General features: G+C 44.7%; 2 protein-coding genes across 4 annotated transcripts; one reads left to right on the forward strand and one right to left on the reverse strand.

Annotated features, from left to right (window-relative positions):
• Positions 1 to 554: 554 nt before the first annotated feature.
• On the reverse strand, positions 555 to 2700 carry enkd1 (enkurin domain containing 1; the record flags this gene model as incomplete). Its single annotated transcript, XM_083645305.1, has 7 exons — positions 555 to 715; positions 819 to 955; positions 1107 to 1249; positions 1386 to 1541; positions 1629 to 1801; positions 2054 to 2281; positions 2616 to 2700. 7 exons carry the CDS (start codon positions 2698 to 2700, stop codon positions 555 to 557), a joined length of 1083 nt encoding a protein of 360 aa, XP_083501431.1.
• A 908-nt stretch (positions 2701 to 3608) lies between these two features.
• vdac3 (voltage-dependent anion channel 3) lies at positions 3609 to 18681 on the forward strand. Of its 3 annotated transcripts, none has more exons than XM_083645069.1 (10): positions 3609 to 3667; positions 6986 to 7116; positions 10370 to 10441; positions 10683 to 10732; positions 13147 to 13299; positions 13543 to 13595; positions 14218 to 14445; positions 16056 to 16206; positions 18370 to 18427; positions 18547 to 18681. In XM_083645069.1, the coding sequence occupies exons 2-10, from the start codon at positions 6993 to 6995 to the stop codon at positions 18636 to 18638; spliced, it is 981 nt and encodes a 326-aa protein (XP_083501195.1). In that variant the 5' UTR covers positions 3609 to 3667; positions 6986 to 6992; the 3' UTR covers positions 18639 to 18681. The 3 variants fall into 3 exon arrangements, with proteins under 3 accessions (XP_083501195.1, XP_083501196.1, XP_083501197.1); XM_083645070.1 differs by having other exon boundaries at positions 6986 to 7086; XM_083645071.1 differs by lacking the exon at positions 6986 to 7116 and having other exon boundaries at positions 3624 to 3667.
• The last annotated feature ends 2428 nt before the right edge of the window (positions 18682 to 21109 follow it).

The following is a 21109-nucleotide window of genomic DNA, read 5'->3' on the forward strand; positions in this document are numbered from 1 at the left end:
GTGTGTGTGTGTGTGTGTGTGTGTGTGTGTGTGTGTGTGTGTGTGTGTGTGTGTGTGTGTGTGTGTGTGTGTGTGTGTGTGTGTGTGTGTGTGTGTGTGTGTGAGTGTGATTAAGGGTAGGGTAGCCTATACATGAGATGTTCTCCGTGAACACATACTGACATTTTATTTTTGCAAAGATTCAAAAATATACATCTGTGACTTTATCATACAGTATTTATGTAATAACAGTAATAAGCAGTAACTGAAAAACAAATCACTTTCAGACAAAGAAAAACAAATCACATCTCAACCAATGATACTTTAGTAATGTTGATCTCATTCAGAACCAGTTCAGGGAGCTCATGGTATGGTTTACACTGTACATTTTTCCTCTAAGGGAAGGTTACTATTCAGTAGCAAAGCATATTGTGATGCCAGTTATTAGCTCTCAGTAGCCTGAACAGTTATGCAACTTAATATGCAAGGGATAATACATAAGCTGTGTTACAAATGTCAAGGTAATGTTATACAAAACAACTACAAAACAAAAATAAATCTTGATTCTGCCTGTGTTAGCAATCTGTTTTGATATATACTTTGTCCCTGGAGAAGATCTTGATGGCCTCCTCCAGTTCAGAGAGCCTGCGATCAAGTTGAGCGCGACGTGATTGAACGCTCAGAGTGTCTGCTCTGACCGGCAGAGACAGCAGCTCCCTCACCAGCGACCGGTGGGCTGAGGAGAGAGCAGACAGAACAGAGTCAGAGAGGCCATTGAATGATTACTGAAGGCTGTCATGATTAATGTAAGGCGTATACGGCTCTCTATAGAGACATACACTCTTTCAGGGACTGCAGCGTATCCCGTCTCTCCCTCTCTGACATCAGGGTGTGACCCGCTGGGATGGTCGGATCAGGTGCGTTCCTCCTCTTCTCCTCCTCCTCCTTACGCCACTGTTCTTTCCTTTCCTCAAGACTGTGTGTGTTTCAGTGTCCGTGAGGGAGAGAGAGAGAACAGAGAAGAACAACAGAGAGGGAATTAAGAAAAATGTCAATGAAACATAATGTGTTTCTACCAAATTGGCTACTTTGACTTATTTGGCAGCTGGTTGTGAATGTATACTCACTACTGAGGGACTTGTCCTTTGACTGCGATGGGCACAGGCTTGTCTTTGAGGTTTGTCAGTGACTGGGACCGACGCATCACAGTCTTTCCTGCAGCCCGTGCATTATGGCTTATAAAGTTCACGCTCTTGCCTTGAATCTGTAACTGTATCCACAGACAGAACTGTATGAAGCTAATGTAACTCAGTGTGCCAGGTGAAGCTCAAATCAACATCCTACATCTTACTGTGTGTTTGTCTCAATGTGTATCTGTGAGTGCACATCCATTGGCTATTACTCACCTGCAGGTCCTGGTCCTGTGTAGAGTTGCAGGAGGCTGGACGTGGTGAAGCAGAGGGAGAGGCATTGTAATGTTGTCTGAGCGGGGCCGTGGACCCGTAACTAGAGTGGGCCCGCAGGAAGTTGTGACACTGTGGCTTAATAGATGGGCTAGCCTCCTGCATGGAGGGGAGAGGCTGGTTTAGAAGAAAACCAGAGGAGAGGAAATCACTCAAGGACTCCATGTTGACAGACACAACCCTCACCTGCAGCTGGGCCATGACCCTGGATGGGACATCTTGGTATTTCAGGGAGGTCCAGAGAGCTTTGACTGGAACAGGGCGGGACTGTGCTCTCTCAGCCTCCTGCTCTTTGCAGCGCCTCTGGATCTCCCTGAGCCGACGCACATTCTCTTTACCATAGTCATGCACCAGCTGTTCTGGGGGGCAAGGGTCACAGCATGTCCAAATTACTTTTTCAGGCTACATGGGTGATGGAGGAGATAATGTAAGGGGACTTTCTATGAGTGCAAATATGTTGTTAAAAGTATTTAATTATAATATTACTAAATGCTCAACAGGGGGATACACTCTGCCATCCGTCAAGACAAAACAGAACTGCCAAACTTTTAAGAGCAGCTATACAGAGATGATAAAACATGGTGTCAGCACTGACAATCAGTTGCACTTACTTTGTTTAGGGGTATTAGGGGTGATGGAGACCCCATCTAGTTTGAGTAGTGCCCCCACTACCCCTCTCTGTCCTCGTTCCAGGATGTGGGTGGCATTAGGGCCGATGCGGGGGCGAAGGGGAGGGGTACGAGAACTGTAGCAGCCGGGGTACAGCACAGGGTCTGGGGCGAGCGGGCCTGAGAGCAGGGCCAAAGTCCCATCTGTGTTTCCCTCCAAGCGGCCCCGAGCTGGGGCAAGAAGGAAGACTAAGAAATGTTGCTTGTAGCTAATGCATACTTCACAAAACAGAGGTCTCCAAGTGTTCAAAAACACATCATACAGTAAAGATGATACTGTCATAAACTGGTTTCATAGGAGTGAATGATTGGGACATCTCCCGTTAAAAACCCCAAACTGATATTAATTTCACTTTACTATAAAACATTCCTTTTTAAATGAATGTGTAGGCTATAATATGTTGTCTGATGCACAACTGACCCAGACAGAGGCAATCCAATAACAACATGGATAACAATGGTTCTTCTTAGATCAGATTATAGTCCAAAAGTAGATGCACCTTACCAGAGACAGGTCGTCTGTAGTACTGGGGGAAAAGAGATGGATCCGGCGGGATTGGTCCAGATATGCTTGACGGTCCTTCACACATCAGAAGCTGCTTAACCACAAGACATTGACAATTACTGTGACGAGCTAATAAACTGATTAGCAATTTCCTGTGTATATTGCACCGAACGTAATCACCGTATAGCCTACTCCAGCAAGATAACAAGATAATCTCCATCCCGCTCTGTTGCGCTCATGCGCTAACGTTACCCTCCCGACAAAACATTTCAACATCGTGAAAATACAATATTGCAGTGAGTTTGCGCAATTTTGTGCTCTACATTTACTAACTAATTTAACGTTACCTGTGAAAATATCGTGTGTATGATGAATTGAGGACTTTGCCCACGCAGATTGATGACGCCGAAGTATCAACAACATTTGTCACATTCTGCACCATGACAACGGTGTAGCACACAGCGGCAGGTCATTGCCCTCTTGCGGTGAAATAGTCGTATTACACAAAAATAAATGTATTTTCAGATCAATGTGCTGCATAATAACCGTCCCAAATATCATAAAAAGTGACGCTTACATGCAACGTCATATGTTTGCAGTCATCAATCAATTCAATTCAAACAACTTCGCTTACCAGCAGCCTATCACAGCTTAAACACATAGCCTATCTCTCCATTCTTTGTTTTTGACATTTTCAGTTGACATTTTCAGTTGACCATTTTCTCTTTTTTTTGCGGAGGGTATAGAAGATATATTATGCCTATAGAGCAGAACAAATATCATAAATTATTAAAAGAGCAGGCCTGCTGCCCCGTTACAGTGTTGACACCTCCATAGGTTGTTGACACTGACTAGACTCAGGATTACTGACCGGCCGGCCACCACACAAAATATTTTGACAGTGTTTTCTGCTCAATGTCATTTACACAACGGCCCCGCCCTCGGCGCACAGAGCTGCGCCTGCCCAGTCGGTCAGTCTCTGCTTTCTCCTTCACAGTGCCCCATTGCGCGAAACAGCGTTGTGAAACTCCGCGCATCGCCCACAAATAAAGGTAAGCAATACGTGACTTTTACCAAATCTTCAAAACCTTGTTTTCTTATGGGGGCCTAACTGCATGGTAATGACGCTGCAGTTGACAGGGGGTCGCTACTTTGAGATGGGAGTCACAGATAAAGGGTGGGAATGAAAGTCTGCAGTAGGCGAGTCTGTCAGGGCGACAATGCCAGTCCAGGCCTTTAGGTCAGTGACATTCACAACGGATTAAACTGACATTAATTCAGACTAAGGGGGGGTTTGGGCTTTTGGACAAATATGGCTTGTTGTCTGACACGGGACAATAAGGCCAAATCACACAAAGTAGCCTATAGCCTAGCTTATAATTGCAATTGATGTAGCCTAGAATTCTCAGATGGCATGATGTTAAAAAATAAACATTTATATTGGGAGTTTTAATGTTGAACACACACAAAAGAGGCATTTAAATAGGCCTACTCACATAAGAACAATGGAAACCAGTGGACGCATCTGGCAAATATAACGCTCATAAAAAGCATCATCATTCATAGCGGCCAGGGCGACCTGATGCCATAAATCTGGTTAAAATGGTTACCTGGGTGTAGATGGCACAATGTCCATGGGCAGCTAAATTTAACGCCCCCCCCCCCCCCCCCCCCCCCCACACACACACACACATTTTCTTTTTGACACTGTCTGTCACCTTTATGCACGCTGCTTCTGATGTAATAACGGGTAATAGATGTTCTGTTCATAAGACCCAACTTATCGACACTATGCACATTCATTTGCAAATTGCATGGCCGATTGTGGAAAAGAGATTAGAGTAAAATGTTATTTAATTTGACTGAAGGCTTGGCTTTGGCATTTTAAGTAAATTTGTTTAAAAGTCGCTATCCAAAGTTCTGAAATCAGACCAGTGCTGAATCTAAAGGCGGTAGTGGTCGCACTGTGAACTGTATGATGAGGCAATGTGAATACACCATGCATGCACTAATATGTGAACAGTGTTGCCACAATAGTAACTTTTCTCATCATAAACTTTGACGTCCATTGGAAAATTGCCCGTGAACTTGGTACTGAGCAGGTCATAGGCTACTACTATGGAGAGAATGCATTCCCAGCCTGTGTATAGCCAACTGTACATTCAGGCTATAAATTGTCTTGGTGTAACCTGACTGCTCTTGACCTTATCTCACACTCACACATTCCTCTTGCTATATAATATGCCACACACTGGCCTTGCTTTCACTTTATCAGGAGGCGTGGCCACCAGGCTTTAACTGCCTGTTCACATAATTTTATAGCTTAAAAAACCTTACCAATTAATTCGTTAATGATGGGTCTATATGAATGCTTTATATTGACCTAGTGTAGACCTACAGCAAAATTGCCAGTGTTTATTTAACTCGGAGTGTAAAAAATCACACTATGCCTGGCAGTTATAGGTGTGGGGTTGATAAACGTTTATCAAGCCCAGGCCTATCGTAGTTTATTTAACATGTTTGTATAGTTCTTCTGAACAACTGCCCTAAAGCCATATCATCTCTTAAGAGGACAAACTCTCCTGCCACCCTGCTCAACTCAATGTAATCATCACTGAAAAATCAACACTAGTTTAACACTGTGAAATGTGTTGTGTACTGTAGTGTAACAGCTATGACTGATTTTGAAGGTTAGGTCTGGACTATATACACGAACAATATGAGGTGAAAATGGCTGAGAAAATATTATAGGGGCACTAAATGGGCCATGGCATTGAACTTCTCATTTACACGTGACAATTATGGGTTTAGGCTAATAGACTGTATAGTCTGTAAAACAGTAGTTAGCTCTTGCATAGACCAAACATGCATGTCAATCGGGAAAAACCACCAAAGCTGAGATTAACTGGTAAATTATTTATCGTTGTTTGATCTTCAGGTTGTGTTGCTATAGACAACCACAACGGCCATCTTGTTTATGTGGTAGCCATTTTCCTGTCACGTATTTGGATGATTTATGGGTGTCATTTTGACCCTGGAGCTCGGTGAATGTTGTCATCTGGTTGCGGCCCAAGAGAGTGTCGGAGTGAGGGACAGAGGAGAGTGCGTGTGACTGGGTTTGAGATTTCAGTAAGTGTGTAGGTGTGTTTCCATATAAATACAGTCTGGTGGTACAATAAATGAATCTGTTTTGCTATAGGGGTTTTAGTAAGTGGAACGGGGAAGAGCACCCATTTTGAAAGACGAGTCACATGTGTTTTAGTGTCAGGTTCACCTGGGCTAAATATAGAAGCGGGTTTGGAGACTGAGGGAAGAAGTCGGGATGGAAGAGGTCAAAAATGGACCGGGGTAAAGGAGGTGAGAAGGAGGTGGGGTGTGTGGGGATTTGTCTGTTCGGGGGTGGAGGGCAGTGAGGTGGAGTGAACTGACAAAAGACAGTCCAGGAATTGCACCTCGTCAGCAAAATGCCTGCTCAGATCAGGTGGCAGACACTTATTATTGTCTCCAAACAGATCAACAGAGAGGACACCACTGCTTGACATGACACTTAACTTGAGTCATGGCAAGGTGGTGTTTGTGTGTGAGGAATTGGGAATCGCAAAAACCACCACACTCTTCTCAACACGGATAAGACATTTGAAAAAGGCAACTCTGGAGGGAGACTAGTATAACTGATGCTGCGCTCCACTAGCCTATTAGGTGAGAGAATGAAAGACAAATGACATCATGTGACATTATAGGCGTTTTAAAGTGTTTCTAATGCTAGGGAAGGTTATTTATAAGGCACATTTCATACACAAAGGTAATTCAAAGTGCTTTACACAAGGTAGGCCTATATAAAGACAAGAAATATAGGATAAGATGAATATAATGCCTATAAGGCTTTGCTAAACTCAGGCTATGAGCTGTGTGTGTGTGTGTGTGTGCGTGCGTGCGTGCGTGCGTGCGTGCGTGGAATGAGGCCAGTCCATGTGGTGCTGCTGTGTTTTCTCTTCCCTTAGGATGGGTTCTGTTTTACCAGATCATCATTTTCTGGCCCATAAATTATTTTGTTGCAAATGCAGCTAATCAGTGTTATTTTGTTAAAACACCACCAGTCATACAGGCCTTATCATGTTCACATGTGCACACAAAGTACATGCGTCCACCAACTGCTGGCCACTGCACAGATAAATGTGATGCAATAGTTGGCCAGGTTACTGTGTAGCTAGCAGAGCAGGCTGACTGGACGCTCTGAAGACAAGCTAATATTCAGCACTCTATATTGACACAAGGCAAAGCAGACCAGCCCACACTGTTGTACACTGTTGTGATGAAGACAGCGTGAGACTGCTTGCCAAAGTTTCTATCGTCCCTCCTTGCATCTGAAGAAGAGTCATGGCAGAGAGAGGAGTGGTGCAGCAGCAGGAGGAGGAGGGCAGGCCAGGAACAGGCAAGCAGGCAGAGAACAAAGAGCACTGCTGTGTGACATGTGAGCACCACGCACCCAGGGGACATGATGGTGAGTGGGGCGGGGCTGGGTGAGGTGTCATCAGGGTCCCTTCTCCTTGGCAGGGTCTTGTCTCCACCTTTGGCAGAAAGGATGTGACAGACAGACAGGTGAGAGATGTGTGTGAACGTATCTGTCTTTAGAGGAGAGAGGCAAAGGAAGGAACGGGGGCTAATAGTAAGGGCTAATCTAATCTAATCTAGTTTATTTCTACAGCCCTCAGGCTCAAAGGGCTTTACATACCATGTCCTACACCATACTACATACTACATAGTACATAATACACTCACTGGGCAGTGAGCACTCTATTAGGAACACCATGCTAATACTGGGGAGGTATCAGCTTTCGGCTCAATGTCACCCGGCTACCAAGTGTGACATCCGCCTCAAGGTTTTGACGTTGTGCGTTCTGAGATGCTTTTCTCCTCAGCACAATTAGTAAAGCGCTTATTTGAGTTGCTGCCACCTTTCTGTCTAACCTTGCGAGGCAGCTGGATCATGAGATCATCATGATCACATGACAAATCCATCTTGTCACGCTCCGCTCTATTGGTTTTAATCGGAACCACGAGTGGTTCCCACCAATCAGCGTCCTGTGAAGCAGCTATGGGCGGGCTTTAGGTGCGACGTCACGCCAGCCAGAGCCAGCCTGTGATAGACGTGATAGACAGATGCTTCATCATCCAATCACCTGCCAGGTCTCTTTTGAAAGTTGGCTGGCCGGCTGCCCCTTTGAAAGGGTTTCCCGAGCGAGTGACTCGTTCCCAGTTGATTATGTGAAAACAAAACAAACCATCTGGCAGCGTCAGGTTACTTTCTGTCAGCTCCAACTCTGGTCATTCTCCTCTGACCTCTCACCAACAAGGCGCTTTCCGCCCACAGAACCACTGCTCACTGGATGTGTTTTGTTTTTCACACCGTTCTGTGTGAACTCCAGAGACTTTTTGTGTGGTGAAAATCCCAGGAGATCAGTCATTTCAGAAATACTCAAAGCAGCCTGTCTGCTACCAACAACCGCGGGCAACCGCGGGCAAAGTCACTGAGATCAAATCCCCCCCATTCTGATGTGTGATGTGATGTGATGTGATCTGTATCTGCATGATCTCATGCATTGCACTGCTGCACATTATTGTCTGAATGGATAATTGCATGAATAGGTTCAGGTGTCCTTAATAAAGTGCTCATACACATCATATACGTACATCCTATACAAGGTAATACACACATCATATGCAATGTTTCCTACATCATATACGATACATACATACACTCTCATGCCTATGGGCAATTTAGAGTCTTCAGCTTTGGACTGTGGGAGCACACGGGGAAAACATGCTAACTGCACACAGTGGGAGGAAACCCACGAGCACACGGGGAAAACATGCTAACTGCACACAGTGGGAGGAAACCCACAAGCACACGGGGAAAACATGCTAACTGCACACAGTGGGAGGAAACCCACGAGCACACGGGGAAAACATGCTAACTGCACACAGTGGGAGGAAACCCACGAGCACACGGGGAAAACATGCTAACTGCACACAGTGGGAGGAAACCCACAAGCACACGGGGAAAACATGCTAACTGCACACAGTGGGAGGAAACCCACGAGCACACGGGGAAAACATGCTAACTGCACACAGTGGGAGGAAACCCACGAGCACACGGGGAAAACATGCTAACTGCACACAGTGGGAGGAAACCCACGAGCACACGGGGAAAACATGCTAACTGCACACAGTGGGAGGAAACCCACGAGCACACGGGGAAAACATGCTAACTGCACACAGTGGGAGGAAACCCACGAGCACACGGGGAAAACATGCTAACTGCACACAGTGGGAGGAAACCCACGAGCACACGGGGAAAACATGCTAACTGCACACAGTGGGAGGAAACCCACGAGCACACGGGGAAAACATGCTAACTGCACACAGAGATTCAAAGCCACGACCTTCTTGCTGTGAGGCAACACTAAGCACTGAGCAAGGGTCAGGAATTATGTTTTCAGCAGGTTATCAGTGAATGTGAGATATTCTCAATGCTCCTGCAAAGTCACCTTTACAAAGTCCCCGCGCGCACGCACGCACGCACACGCACACACACACACACACACACACACACACACACACACACACACACACACACACACACACACACACACACACACACACACACACACACACACACACACCTGTACTCACACAAGAGTGTGTGTGTGCTTCATGCAGTGACCCAGGGGACCCTGATGACAGTGTAAAGCCAGTGTGGTGCGGTGCGGTGCAGTGGTGTGTGCAGTAGTTGCTGACTAACCAAACCTACTTCTGCTTATGTTAGCATTGTAGCATGTAGTGGCATAGCAGAGCTACTGCCATGGCTTACGTATTTCATAACATATTTTAGATTTTCTCTTTCTCTTCACAACACTGGTAGCATATAGGGATGCTATTAACAAATAGATAGATCCATCCAGGCATGCAGCAGCATTAATTTATTGTATGGCAGTGTGGTGTTTTAGAATATTTAACTCACCATGGTCTGGAACAATTCTATTCCGTCCCTTCTAGAGAATCAGTCCCATTAGTTTAGGAAATCAATCAATCAATCAGGAAATCAATAGGGTTAAAGTGGAAAGGCCGGGGGAGGAGAGAAGCCGTATATCAGGGTAAAGGCCCCCTCCCTCCAGATGGCCACGGTCTCCAGCTGAGGTGATTTTGCTCCATCTGCACTGGCTGAGGCCTTCTATTGGCGTGTTGGAAACACTAGGAGCAATGCTTTGTGTGTGAGCTCATACCTCAGGTGCTGCTTTGACCACCTGATATGTGTGTGTGTGTGTGTGTGTGTGTGTGTGTCTTCAGGAGTGCCGTCTCTATTGCAATCCTCCTCCTCTCCTTGTTTTCTCAAGCAACACTCAGCTTCTATTTGTTTTTAGCAGCTGTTGTAGCATTTTGCTAAACGCCGCTTAACGTCAGGGTGATGCAGTGAAATCTGTGTGTGTGTGTGTGTGTGTGTGTGTGTCTGTGTGTGTGTGTGTGTGTGTGTGTGTGTGTGTGTGTGTCTGTGTGTGTGTGTGTGTGTGTGTGTGTGTGTGTGTGTGTGTGTGTGTGTCTGTGTGTCTGTGTGTGTGTGTGTGTGTGTGTGTGTGTGTGTGTGTGTGTGTGTGTGTGTGTGTGTGTGTGTGTGTGTGTGTGTGTGTGTGCGTGTGTGTGTGTGTATTCAATGTGAAGACATTTCAAAAGCTTTACCTGCATGTCTGTTTCCACAGGCACAATGGCCGTCCCTCCTGCATACGCCGACCTGGGGAAATCTGCCAAAGATATCTTCAACAAGGGCTATGGTACGTCAGCAAAGCCTCTTAAAGCAGCATATACAGTATGCAGAACTGTTGCTAGACTATCTCATTTCCTCTGTGATTGATTTTGGAATGAAGCCGTGCTGAAGCAGGATTCATAGTTTGTTTGATCTGTGCAGTTCAAAATGGAGGTCAGGATATTTATTGTTGCTGCAGCTGTGTTGGAACCCTACTGTGCAACATGAAAGCTCCTTTTCCATCCGTCCTCCATTTCTTTTCTGTCCAGGCTTTGGAGTTGTGAAACTGGACCTGAAGACCAAGTCTCAGAGTGGAGTTGTAAGTACAACAGCCATGTCCTCTTTACAAGCCTGGTGTCTTTAAGGTTCATGTCTAGACCTCTCTCTCAGGGCACTGCGGTGTAGACCTCTCTCTCAGGGCACTGCGGTGATGTCTAGATAGTCTCTTAAAACAGACTGTATCATCTACATCCGGCGAATGCAGCTATATACAGTCTGTACGTTACACCCCCAGAACATGCACAAGGAAGTTGGGAAAAAAACCTTCAGACTGGAAGGAAGTTCTACGGAATCCGACCAATCACGACACACGAATGCGGCATATTGGATTCTGATTGGACTAATGAGCGGAAGACCCGCCTTTCTGCCGGCATATTGGATTCTGATTGGACTAATGAGCGGAAGACCTGCCTTTCTGCTTCCCATTCCGGTTGGTGCATGATTCTCCCCCACGAAGTACAGACGGTATGGCGGAAGCATTTGAAAATTGCGGAAGCCAACTCGTCTGTTCTAAGAGACTAATGTCTAGACCTCTCTCTCAGGGCATTGTGGTGATGTCTAGACCTCTCTCTCAGGGCACTACGGTGTAGACCTCTCTCAGGGCACTGCGGTGTAGACCTCTCTCTCAGGGCACTACGGTGTAGACCTCTCTCAGGGCACTGCGGTGTAGACCTCTCTCTCAGGGCACTACGGTGTAGACCTCTCTCAGGGCACTGCGGTGTAGAACTCTCTCTCAGGGCACTGCGATGATGTCTAGACCTCTCTCAGGGCACTACGGTGTAGACCTCTCTCAGGGCACTGCGGTGTAGAACTCTCTCTCAGGGCACTGCGATGATGTCTAGACCTCTCTCAGGGCACTACGGTGTAGACCTCTCTCAGGGCACTGCGGTGTAGAACTCTCTCTCAGGGCACTGTGGTGATGTCTAGACCTCTCTCAGGGCACTGCGGTGTAGACCTTTCTCGCCTCTCTCTCAGGGCACTGCGGTGTAGAACTCTCTCTCAGGGCACTGCGATGATGTCTAGACCTCTCTCAGGGCACTACGGTGTAGACCTCTCTCAGGGCACTGCGGTGTAGAACTCTCTCTCAGGGCACTGCGATGATGTCTAGACCTCTCTCAGGGCACTACGGTGTAGACCTCTCTCAGGGCACTGCGGTGTAGAACTCTCTCTCAGGGCACTGTGGTGATGTCTAGACCTCTCTCAGGGCACTGCGGTGTAGACCTTTCTCGCCTCTCTCTCAGGGCACTGCGATGTAGATCTCTCTCAGGGCACTGCAGTGTAGATCAGATGGCTGACTCACAGTCACCGCCTGGCAGCATTCCATGGCCGATGTGTGTTTTCTGCCTGACATACTCGTCAGTCTAATCCACAGTCAGCAGAGTACCAGTGTCCAACCAGCTTCAGCCGCCTCTCCCTCGCGCTTCATTTCACAAAGTGTGTCGTTAGCTCCAGACATGCAGGGTGTCTCTGTTGCTGCAGACCCGTTGGCATAGTAACCATAATGAGTGCTTGACTACAGGATGTCCCACATGCCACAAAGCTCAAAGCTCATTCAGAGCATTTATAGATGTCTTCCGTCAGTTTTCAAACTCACAGGATACAGCTTCTGTTTTCTTTAGCACTGCTTCTCATTTCCCCCTGTGAGCGGATCAATTGGCAAATGTGAAAAATGCGGTTTGGTTCTCCCTAACTTTCTCTCTTTTGTGTCTTTCCTCTGCTTCCTCTATGGACATTCCTCTCAGATGGTAAGAGTGTGTTTGTGTGTGTGTGTGTGTGTGTGTGTGTGTGTGTGTGTGTGTGTGTGTGTGTGTGTGTGTGTGTGTGTGTGTGTGTGTGTGTGTGTGTGTGTGTGTGTGTGTGTGTGTGTGTGTGTGTGTGTGTGTGTGTGTGTGTGTGTGTGTGTGTGTGTGTGTGTGTGTGTGTGTGTGTGTGTGTGCGCGTGTGTGTGCGTGTGTATATGAGATGCAGGCTTTCTTCACTTTTTTTTGCAGCTATAGCTCCTCCAACTGACTCCCTTCCCTCTCCTGCTACAGCCTAGTCAGAAGCAGCCTCTGCCTCACCCAGTTCCCACCTATATTTCCCTATTTTCCTTCCCCACTCTTCTCTCCATCAGTCCTGTCATTCTCAGGAGAGCAACTCTTCCTCCTAAAGTTCTATTTCTCATACAAACCTGAGAGGGATTGTGGGGCAAAGGAAATGTGCAGAAGCGATGCTCACTCCCTGGTCCTTGTTTTTCCTCTACCTCCTTTCGCTCGTTGAACCTCTCCAATTCCCACAGCTGTGCTCTCCTAATATGGCTCTGTTATTGTCACTCATGTGTTTTTCTGCTCCTTCTCCCCCATGTCTTCGTTCTCTCTTCTCTCTCTCTCCCCTCCTCCCCTCCCCCATATTTCCCTTCTCTCCCCCCCCCCCCTCTCTCTCCCCCCTCTGTCCCCCCCTCTCTCCATCCCTCAGGAGTTTGCCACCTCCGGCTCCAACAACACAGACACAGGGAAGTCAGGAGGCCACCTGGAGACCAAGTACAAAGTGAAGGAGCTGGGCCTCAGCTTCAACCAGAAATGGAACACAGACAATACTCTGAGCATGGAAATCACCATGGAGGACCAGGTGGGTCAAAAAACACAAACACATATGTATTTTTTTTAATCACATTGTGAGCCCTTGAGGAAAGTACATTACGATTTTATTGTTTGTTTATTTCACAGGTAACAGTTTAGCAAATCAACCCAAACTAGGATCATTTTCTATTTAGATTGTTTATATTGCATTAAAAATATATCAATGCATACTACTTTTTCATATCAACGATTATCTCATGGTCTGTTTCCCCTGTCCGTTGTCTGTCTGCAGCTCACTCAAGGCTTGAAGCTGGCTCTGGACACGTCGTTTGTGCCCAACACTGGGTAAGATCCATCCGGTTCATAGTATTCATATTTATATTCATATCCATATCCTGCCAATGTTGCCAATGCCAAAGTTTAATATTAAAGTTTCAATGATGTGGGCAATGAATAGTCTCTTAAAACAGACTGTCTCATCTACATCCGGCGAATGCAGCTACTGTATACACAGTCTGTACGTTACACCCCCAGAACATGCACAAGGAAGTTGGGAAAAAAACCTTCAGACAGGAATGAAGTTCGACGGAATCCGACCAATCACGACACGTGTGTCCACGAAAAATGCGGCATATTGGATTCTGATTGGACTAATGAGCGGAAGACCCGCCTTTCTGCGATTCTGATTGGACTAATGAGCGGAAAACCCGCCTTTCTAATTCCCATTCCGGTTGGTGCATGATTCTCCCCCACGAAGTACAGACGGTATGGCGGAAGCATTTGAAAATTGCGGAAGCCAACTCGTCTGTTCTAAGAGACTAGGCAATGAAGGGAATATAATCAATCAATATAGAGGATGATATAATAGTACTCTGGCAAGCGAGACTAATATAATAGTCATGCAAGTTGAAGATATTACCTTTTGTGTCTAAATAGTTTTTCACTTCCCTTGCCATACCTTCTGTAGCAAGAAGAGTGCCAAGCTGAAGACCGGCTACAAGCGTGACTTTGTCAACGTGGGCTGCGACCTGGACTTTGACATGGCCGGTCCCAAGGTCCACGGGGCCGCTGTCCTGGGCTACGAGGGCTGGCTGGCCGGCTACCAGCTGGCTTTCGACACCGCCAAGTCTCAACTGACGCAGAACAACTTCGCTCTGGGATACAAGGCCGGAGACTTCCAGCTCCACACCAACGTGTGAGTACTGCAACTGTGGCAAGAGAGTCACGTGTATTTATATAGTCCTTTACCACAAGCATGTCTCACAGGACTGTACATACCATATACTACATCACTATATACCACACTACATCATATACATACATCCGATCATACTACATCATATATATACATCATACTACATCACATACATACAAGAGAGTCTAGTTTCTTATAGTCCTTTACCACAAGCATGTCTCACAGGACTGTACATGCCATATACCATACTACGTCACTATATACCACACTACATCATATACATACATCATACTACATCATATATATACATCATACTACATCACATACATACATCACATACATACAAGAGAGTCAAGTTTCTTATAGTCCTTTACCACAATCATGTCTCACAGGACTGTACATACCATATACCATACTACATCACTATATATGAAGAGTTCATTTGCAAAAACAGGTATCTCCGTTTGGATTTTCTATCGTTTTATTTTATATATTGATGTATTTATACTGTAAATAATTTATTTTTGGGACTTTTTTATTATCAATCACAACTAAAACATATTAATCTGATAATTTTAACATAAATCACCTCAATAATGTTTTCTATGTGCACTCCAGGGAGTATCAAACAGATGTTGTTTGTTCATTTTAAGAATGGCGTTTACCTGTTTTTGCAAATGAACTCTTCATATATTTATATAGTCCTTTACCACAAGCATGTCTCACAGGTCTATACATACCATATACCATACTACATCACTATATACCACACTACATCATATACATACATCATACTACATCATATATATACATCATACTACATCACATACATTACATACAAGAGAGTCAAGTTTCTTATAGTCCTTTACCACAAGCATGTCTCACAGGACTGTACATACCATATACCATACTACATCACTATATACCACACCATCATATACATACATCATACTACATCACATACATACAGAGGCAGGAATGGGAAGCTATGTGTGGATTTTGTTTCTATTTTTTGGTCAATGAGAGAAGAGGCATCATAAAGAGGAGTCACAACGTTCAGGTTAAAACCTAACTGCCGGGCATCCGGGTAGTGTAGCGGTATATTCCCTGCCTACCAACACCAGGGTCACAGGTTCGTGCCCCCGTGTTACCTGCGGCTTGGTCAGGCGTCCATACAGGCACGATTGGCTATGTCTGCGGGTGGGATGCTGGATTGAGGGTATGTGTCCTGGTCGCTGCACTAGCGGCTCCTCTGGTCGGTCGGGGCGCCTGTTCGGGGCGGAAGGGAACTGGTGGGAATAGTGTGATCCTCCCACGTGCTACGTCCTGTCGGTGAAGCTCCCCGCTGTCAGATGAAAAGAAGCAGCTGGCAACTGCACATGTGTCGGAGGAAGCACGGTGCTAGTCTACGGCTCTCACCAGCCCAGATCGGCAGAGGGTGGAGCAGCGACCGGGGCAGCAGGGGGAAATTGGCCAAATACAATTGGGGAGAAAATGGGGGGTGAATTAGGGTGGGAGGGGGAACTTGACTGCCACCAAGGTCGATTTCATTCCTTCTGCACTTCTCAGTTCTCACCTCGCTGTATTGGTGTTCTGCTACTTTATTTCAGTAACGACGGCACAGAGTTCGGTGGCTCCATTTACCAAAAAGTGAACGGCAACTTGGAGACGGCGATCAACCTGGCCTGGACGGCCGGCAGCAACAACACACGCTTTGGAATTGGTGCCAAATACCAGGTGGATAAGGATACCTCCCTGTCTGTAAGTACTGGTTTCAACTCATAGACGCAACGAACATCATTAAACACTCATAAAACCCACTTTCACCTCGACCTTTGACTAGACAACCAACTACAAGCCTAACAGATGGATGTATCAATATATAATGTATGTGCAAGGTTCCCACACTCTTGGAAAACCTCCTGGAAAAAGTCATGGAAATTTAAAATGGTATTTTACATATTTCCTAAAGAAGTTATAAAAATGATGTAAGGGAGAAATGTTTTCAAAAAGTAATGACATTTTATTTGTTATTTATGATTTTATTGAATACTGTCAAATGTTATTTGCCTTTTGCAAATGACCGAAAACTTGGTTGGGCGTCCATATAGGCACAATTTACTTAACCCTTACTTAAAAAGCGTAGTCTTAACTCCTCATTACTTAATAACTATAGACCAATATCAAATCTCCCATTCATAAGCAAAATCATTGAAAAGGCTGTTTATCTTCAACTAAACAGATTTCTATCCACAAATAATCTACTAGATAAATTCCAATCAGGTTTCCGTCCCCATCACAGTACTGAGACCGCACTCACAAAGGTTCTCAACGACATTAGAATAAACTCAGATGCCGGAAAAAACTCAATTCTAGTATTATTGGACCTCAGCGCTGCGTTCGACACCGTCGATCACTCAATTCTATTAGACAGGTTAGAAAACTGGGTGGGGCTCTCTGGTACGGCCCTCCAGTGGTTTAAGACGTATCTCCAGGACAGAAAATACTTGGTATCCATTGGCAATTACACCTCCGACATAACTCAAATGATATGTGGGGTCCCTCAGGGATCCATCATGGGGCCTGTTCTATTTAACTTATACATGCTCCCTTTAGCTCTAATTATGCAAAGAAATCATATAGCCTACCATAACTATGCAGATGATACACAACTGTACATAACTCTTTCATCAGGCGATCATGCTCCCATTGACTCACTCTGTCAGTGCATTGATCAAATTAACGACTGGATGTGTAAAAACTTCCTCCAGCTAAATAAAGACAAAACTGAGGTGATCGTTTTTGGTCCGAAAGAACGACGACTTCAAATTGCAGCCTGCCTCGAGGTTCTTTCCTTTAAGCCAAAGGACCAAGTAAAAAACCTTGGAGTTACTATCGACTCCGATCTTAATTTCAGCTCACACATTAAGTCGGTCAGAAAATCTGCTTTTTATCATCTAAAAAATATTGCTCGGATTAGGGGCTTCATGTCCAGTCAGGACTTGGAAAAACTAATTCATGCCTTTATTTACAGTAGATTAGACTACTGTAACAGCCTTTTCTCAGGTCTGTCAAATAAAGAACTTCGACAACTCCAGCTCATTCAAAATGCTGCTGCTAGGGTCCTAACTAGGACTGGGAGGGCTAATCATATTACCCCTGTTCTTAAATCTTTACACTGGCTCCCTGTAGGTTACAGAATTAAATTTAAAATCCTTCTTTTAGCTTACAAATCACTCAACGGCCTAGGCCCACAATACTTAGCAGATCTCCTCCCTCGCTATGAACCAACTAGACCTCTCAGGTCAGCTGGGTCCGGCCTAATAGCTGTCCCAAGGATCCACTCAAACCAGGGCAGGGCCGCCTTTACACACTGTGCTGCTGTTAGCTGGAACAACCTGCCTGAGGCCCTCAGATTTTCCTCAACACTTCCGATTTTTAAAAACGGTCTAAAAACGTTTCTGTTTAGCACTGCTTTTAACTGCTGAAAAGTCTATTTATCCTATTATTTTCCTGTATTGACCAAACGTGTAGCATCTTACTGCTTTTTGCTTTTTATTGTCTTTTTATCTTCTTTTATTCTCTTATGTCTGTAATGTCTTGTGAAGCACTTTGAATTGCTTTATGTATGAAATGTGCTATATAAATAAAATTGACTTGACTTGACTTGACAATTTGCCGTGTCTGCGGTTGTGAAGCTGGATTAGGGGTATTGTGTCCTGGTCGCTGTACTAGTGCCTCCTCTGGTCATTCAGGGTGCCTGGGGGGGAAGGGGGGATAGCGTGGTGAGCCTCCTACACGCTACATCCTGCCAGTGAAACTCTTCACTGTCAGGTGACTGCACATGTATCGGAGAAAACTGGGAGCAAATCCGATTTTTTAAAATAAACTAATCTCTCCACGTTCCTGTGTTTCTCCACACAGACCAAAGTCAACAACGCTTGCCTTGTTGGAGTTGGATACACACAAACACTGAGGCCAGGTAAGCTCTTCACCTAGTCCTTGTGCTCTTCTTCTGTGGTTTCTGTAACAACAGCTAGGAGAGTGTGGTCACAGTGAGCCATGGCAACCAAATCATATCCTGATACTCTTCCCCTGCAGGAGTCAAGCTCACTCTCTCAGCTTTGATTGACGGGAAGAACTTCAACACTGGTGGGCACAAAGTCGGCATGGGCTTCGAGCTGGAGGCGTAAGGAGGCGGGGCTTCGAGCTGGAGGCGTAACGGGGGAAGACGGAACAGGAAAGAGGAAAGCAACATGGAAGAGGGGAAAGTAAACAGCCCAAATGTGACAACACCTCAAAAAGTCCACTCGACAACACTTTAACACATGTCCCTTCTGAATCTCTCTCTCTCTCACACACACACACACACACACACACACACACACACACACACACACACACACACACACTCACACGTACGTACGCACACACACAAATACATACACACACACATCCTTTGCCTTAACTCTACAACCCTTAGCACCCTCCAAGACCTCCAGTACTGTAATCAAGATGGAATCAAGAGTCATGTATCCTGCTTGTTTTTAGGTTCTACATAATTGACAGGTTCCACAGCAATACCTACTTTTAAATATTGGTCACAGTACAGCAATCAACAGGCAATTCCTACAAAACAACCTCTTCTCTGCTTTTGACCAGACAAATTGCACGTAATTTGCGGTCGAGCATTTGTCCAGGTCCCTCAGACACATCATTCTTTATGAGATGAGGTTTGAAGCACCTTGTTTAACTGTGTGTGTGTGGTCAGCTCATTTCCCCTCAGATCATGTATTGATCTAATTTTTCAAGCTAATGAGATGAATAGAGGATGCTTGTTTTGTTATGTTGTGTTTTCTTGGTGCATGCTTTCAAAGCCAGAGGGAAGTGTTAAGTTTTTATTTTGACTTTTCATTGTCACATTGACAAGTACAGTGACTGTAAACTGATGCAATAAAAGTAGCGAAGGAGTCCTAAGCAGAAAAGACAAAGAGTGATTAATAACTCCTCATAACTGTTGACTGATCTGGATTCCACCGCTCAGCATCAACACAATACAAACTGTGTTCATGCAGTTGCCTAAAGAGCTCTATTTTTCTGGTCCTGTTTTGGCCAATGGCAATTTTGGACCTGTCATCTCTCTGTCTTGACTCTTTTTGTGTCCTGTACCTGTTAGACCCCACTACCATTTCACTTTGTCTGTGCTGTGCTTTGAATAGGAAGGAGTCAGCAGTTAAGACCTCAAACATATTTTATTGAATTAATGGAATAAAGAATGTCATACACTGTTCTGTCCGTCGGTCTATGCGAGTTATGTATTTTTTCTGCCGTTTTGTATTTTGTGTTTGACAAGGAATAGGTGGAGGAAGGGAAGATAATGTGTGCTCTTGTTCTCAGGGGATTGGGAATAAAATGAAGAAAACATACGTGTCTACAGTACAATAAATCATTGTATTAAAAAAAAACAATATTCATTCAACTTTTTCCAAAATCATAGTCGTACCTTCTGACATGACATTTGTACAGCTATCAATCTTTTAATACACGTGGACACATATAAACAACAGGGTATCACAGGCACTTATCTCCCCACACTTAGCACTATCTGTATAAAGTAAAGTTAGCCAGGTCTGACAGCTGGAACACAGCATAGTGAGTGGTCGGTCATGCCTGCATGCATGACTTTATTCTTGCTGTGGGGCCAGATCCAGCACACACTAATGTCAAATCTAATCAAATGTAAAACTGTGTATCTCAATTAGTGACAATCTCTGTAGCAATTCTTTTTAATTCAGCTACAGAGTAAAGATTGGACCTTATTGAAATGTTTCAAAATCAGGTTTTACATCAATAATCACTGGCATTCGCCTGGTATGCTGTGATCTTCAACCAAGCCAGATGAGCTGGGTTTGACCTGTATGTCAATATATTTCTTCTGACTGGCAGGCAGGCCCTTGGGACTCGGATGACCAAAATTGCGGCAGGGACAAGCTATAGTAAATAGCCCCAATAAGACAAGAATGAAAAATAGACAACTGTCTACCAAGGGACGCAGGCGAGGCTGAGTCGCTTTTGTTACATACAGTTTGTTTATCAATGGGTACAAAACCACTGAATAAATGCAGACACAACATTACAATCATCCAGCATATAGCAATAATAACCTCCCATTTTAGTAAACGAATGGCTTAGTAAAATAGATATCTTAAAATGAAAGTCCAGTGGAAAACACTAATAAACACTGAAGCACAGCGAAATATATACCATACAAGAGATTTCTTTTTTTACACAATCATGTAGTAAAATACAGTCTGTATCCTGATTGAAGTCCACCATGTATAGAGCAACAATGATAAACTAAAATGTGACTAAATTATATATAAACATCAGTAAAAGAGAAATATTTCTGGACAAGATTTAACACATGAACACATTGATGACACTAATTTATGAACATCTCGTTATCAGAGCATAAAAAAATATGTGCTTTTTAATACATTTGTCAATGGTTTTAAGATTACGCAGCCCACTGTGTTTAAAGAAAAACATTAAATGTCTTTTTACATACAGTAATACTGTAGGAATGCTCTGATTGGGATTATGATGACAGATTTTTTTTCTTAAAGAAAATCAGAGCTGATCACTAATCTCATTAAGCAAATAT

This window comes from Poromitra crassiceps (assembly GCF_964638095.1).
Source record: "Poromitra crassiceps genome assembly, chromosome: 10".
Classification (NCBI taxonomy): Eukaryota; Metazoa; Chordata; class Actinopteri; order Beryciformes; family Melamphaidae; genus Poromitra; species Poromitra crassiceps.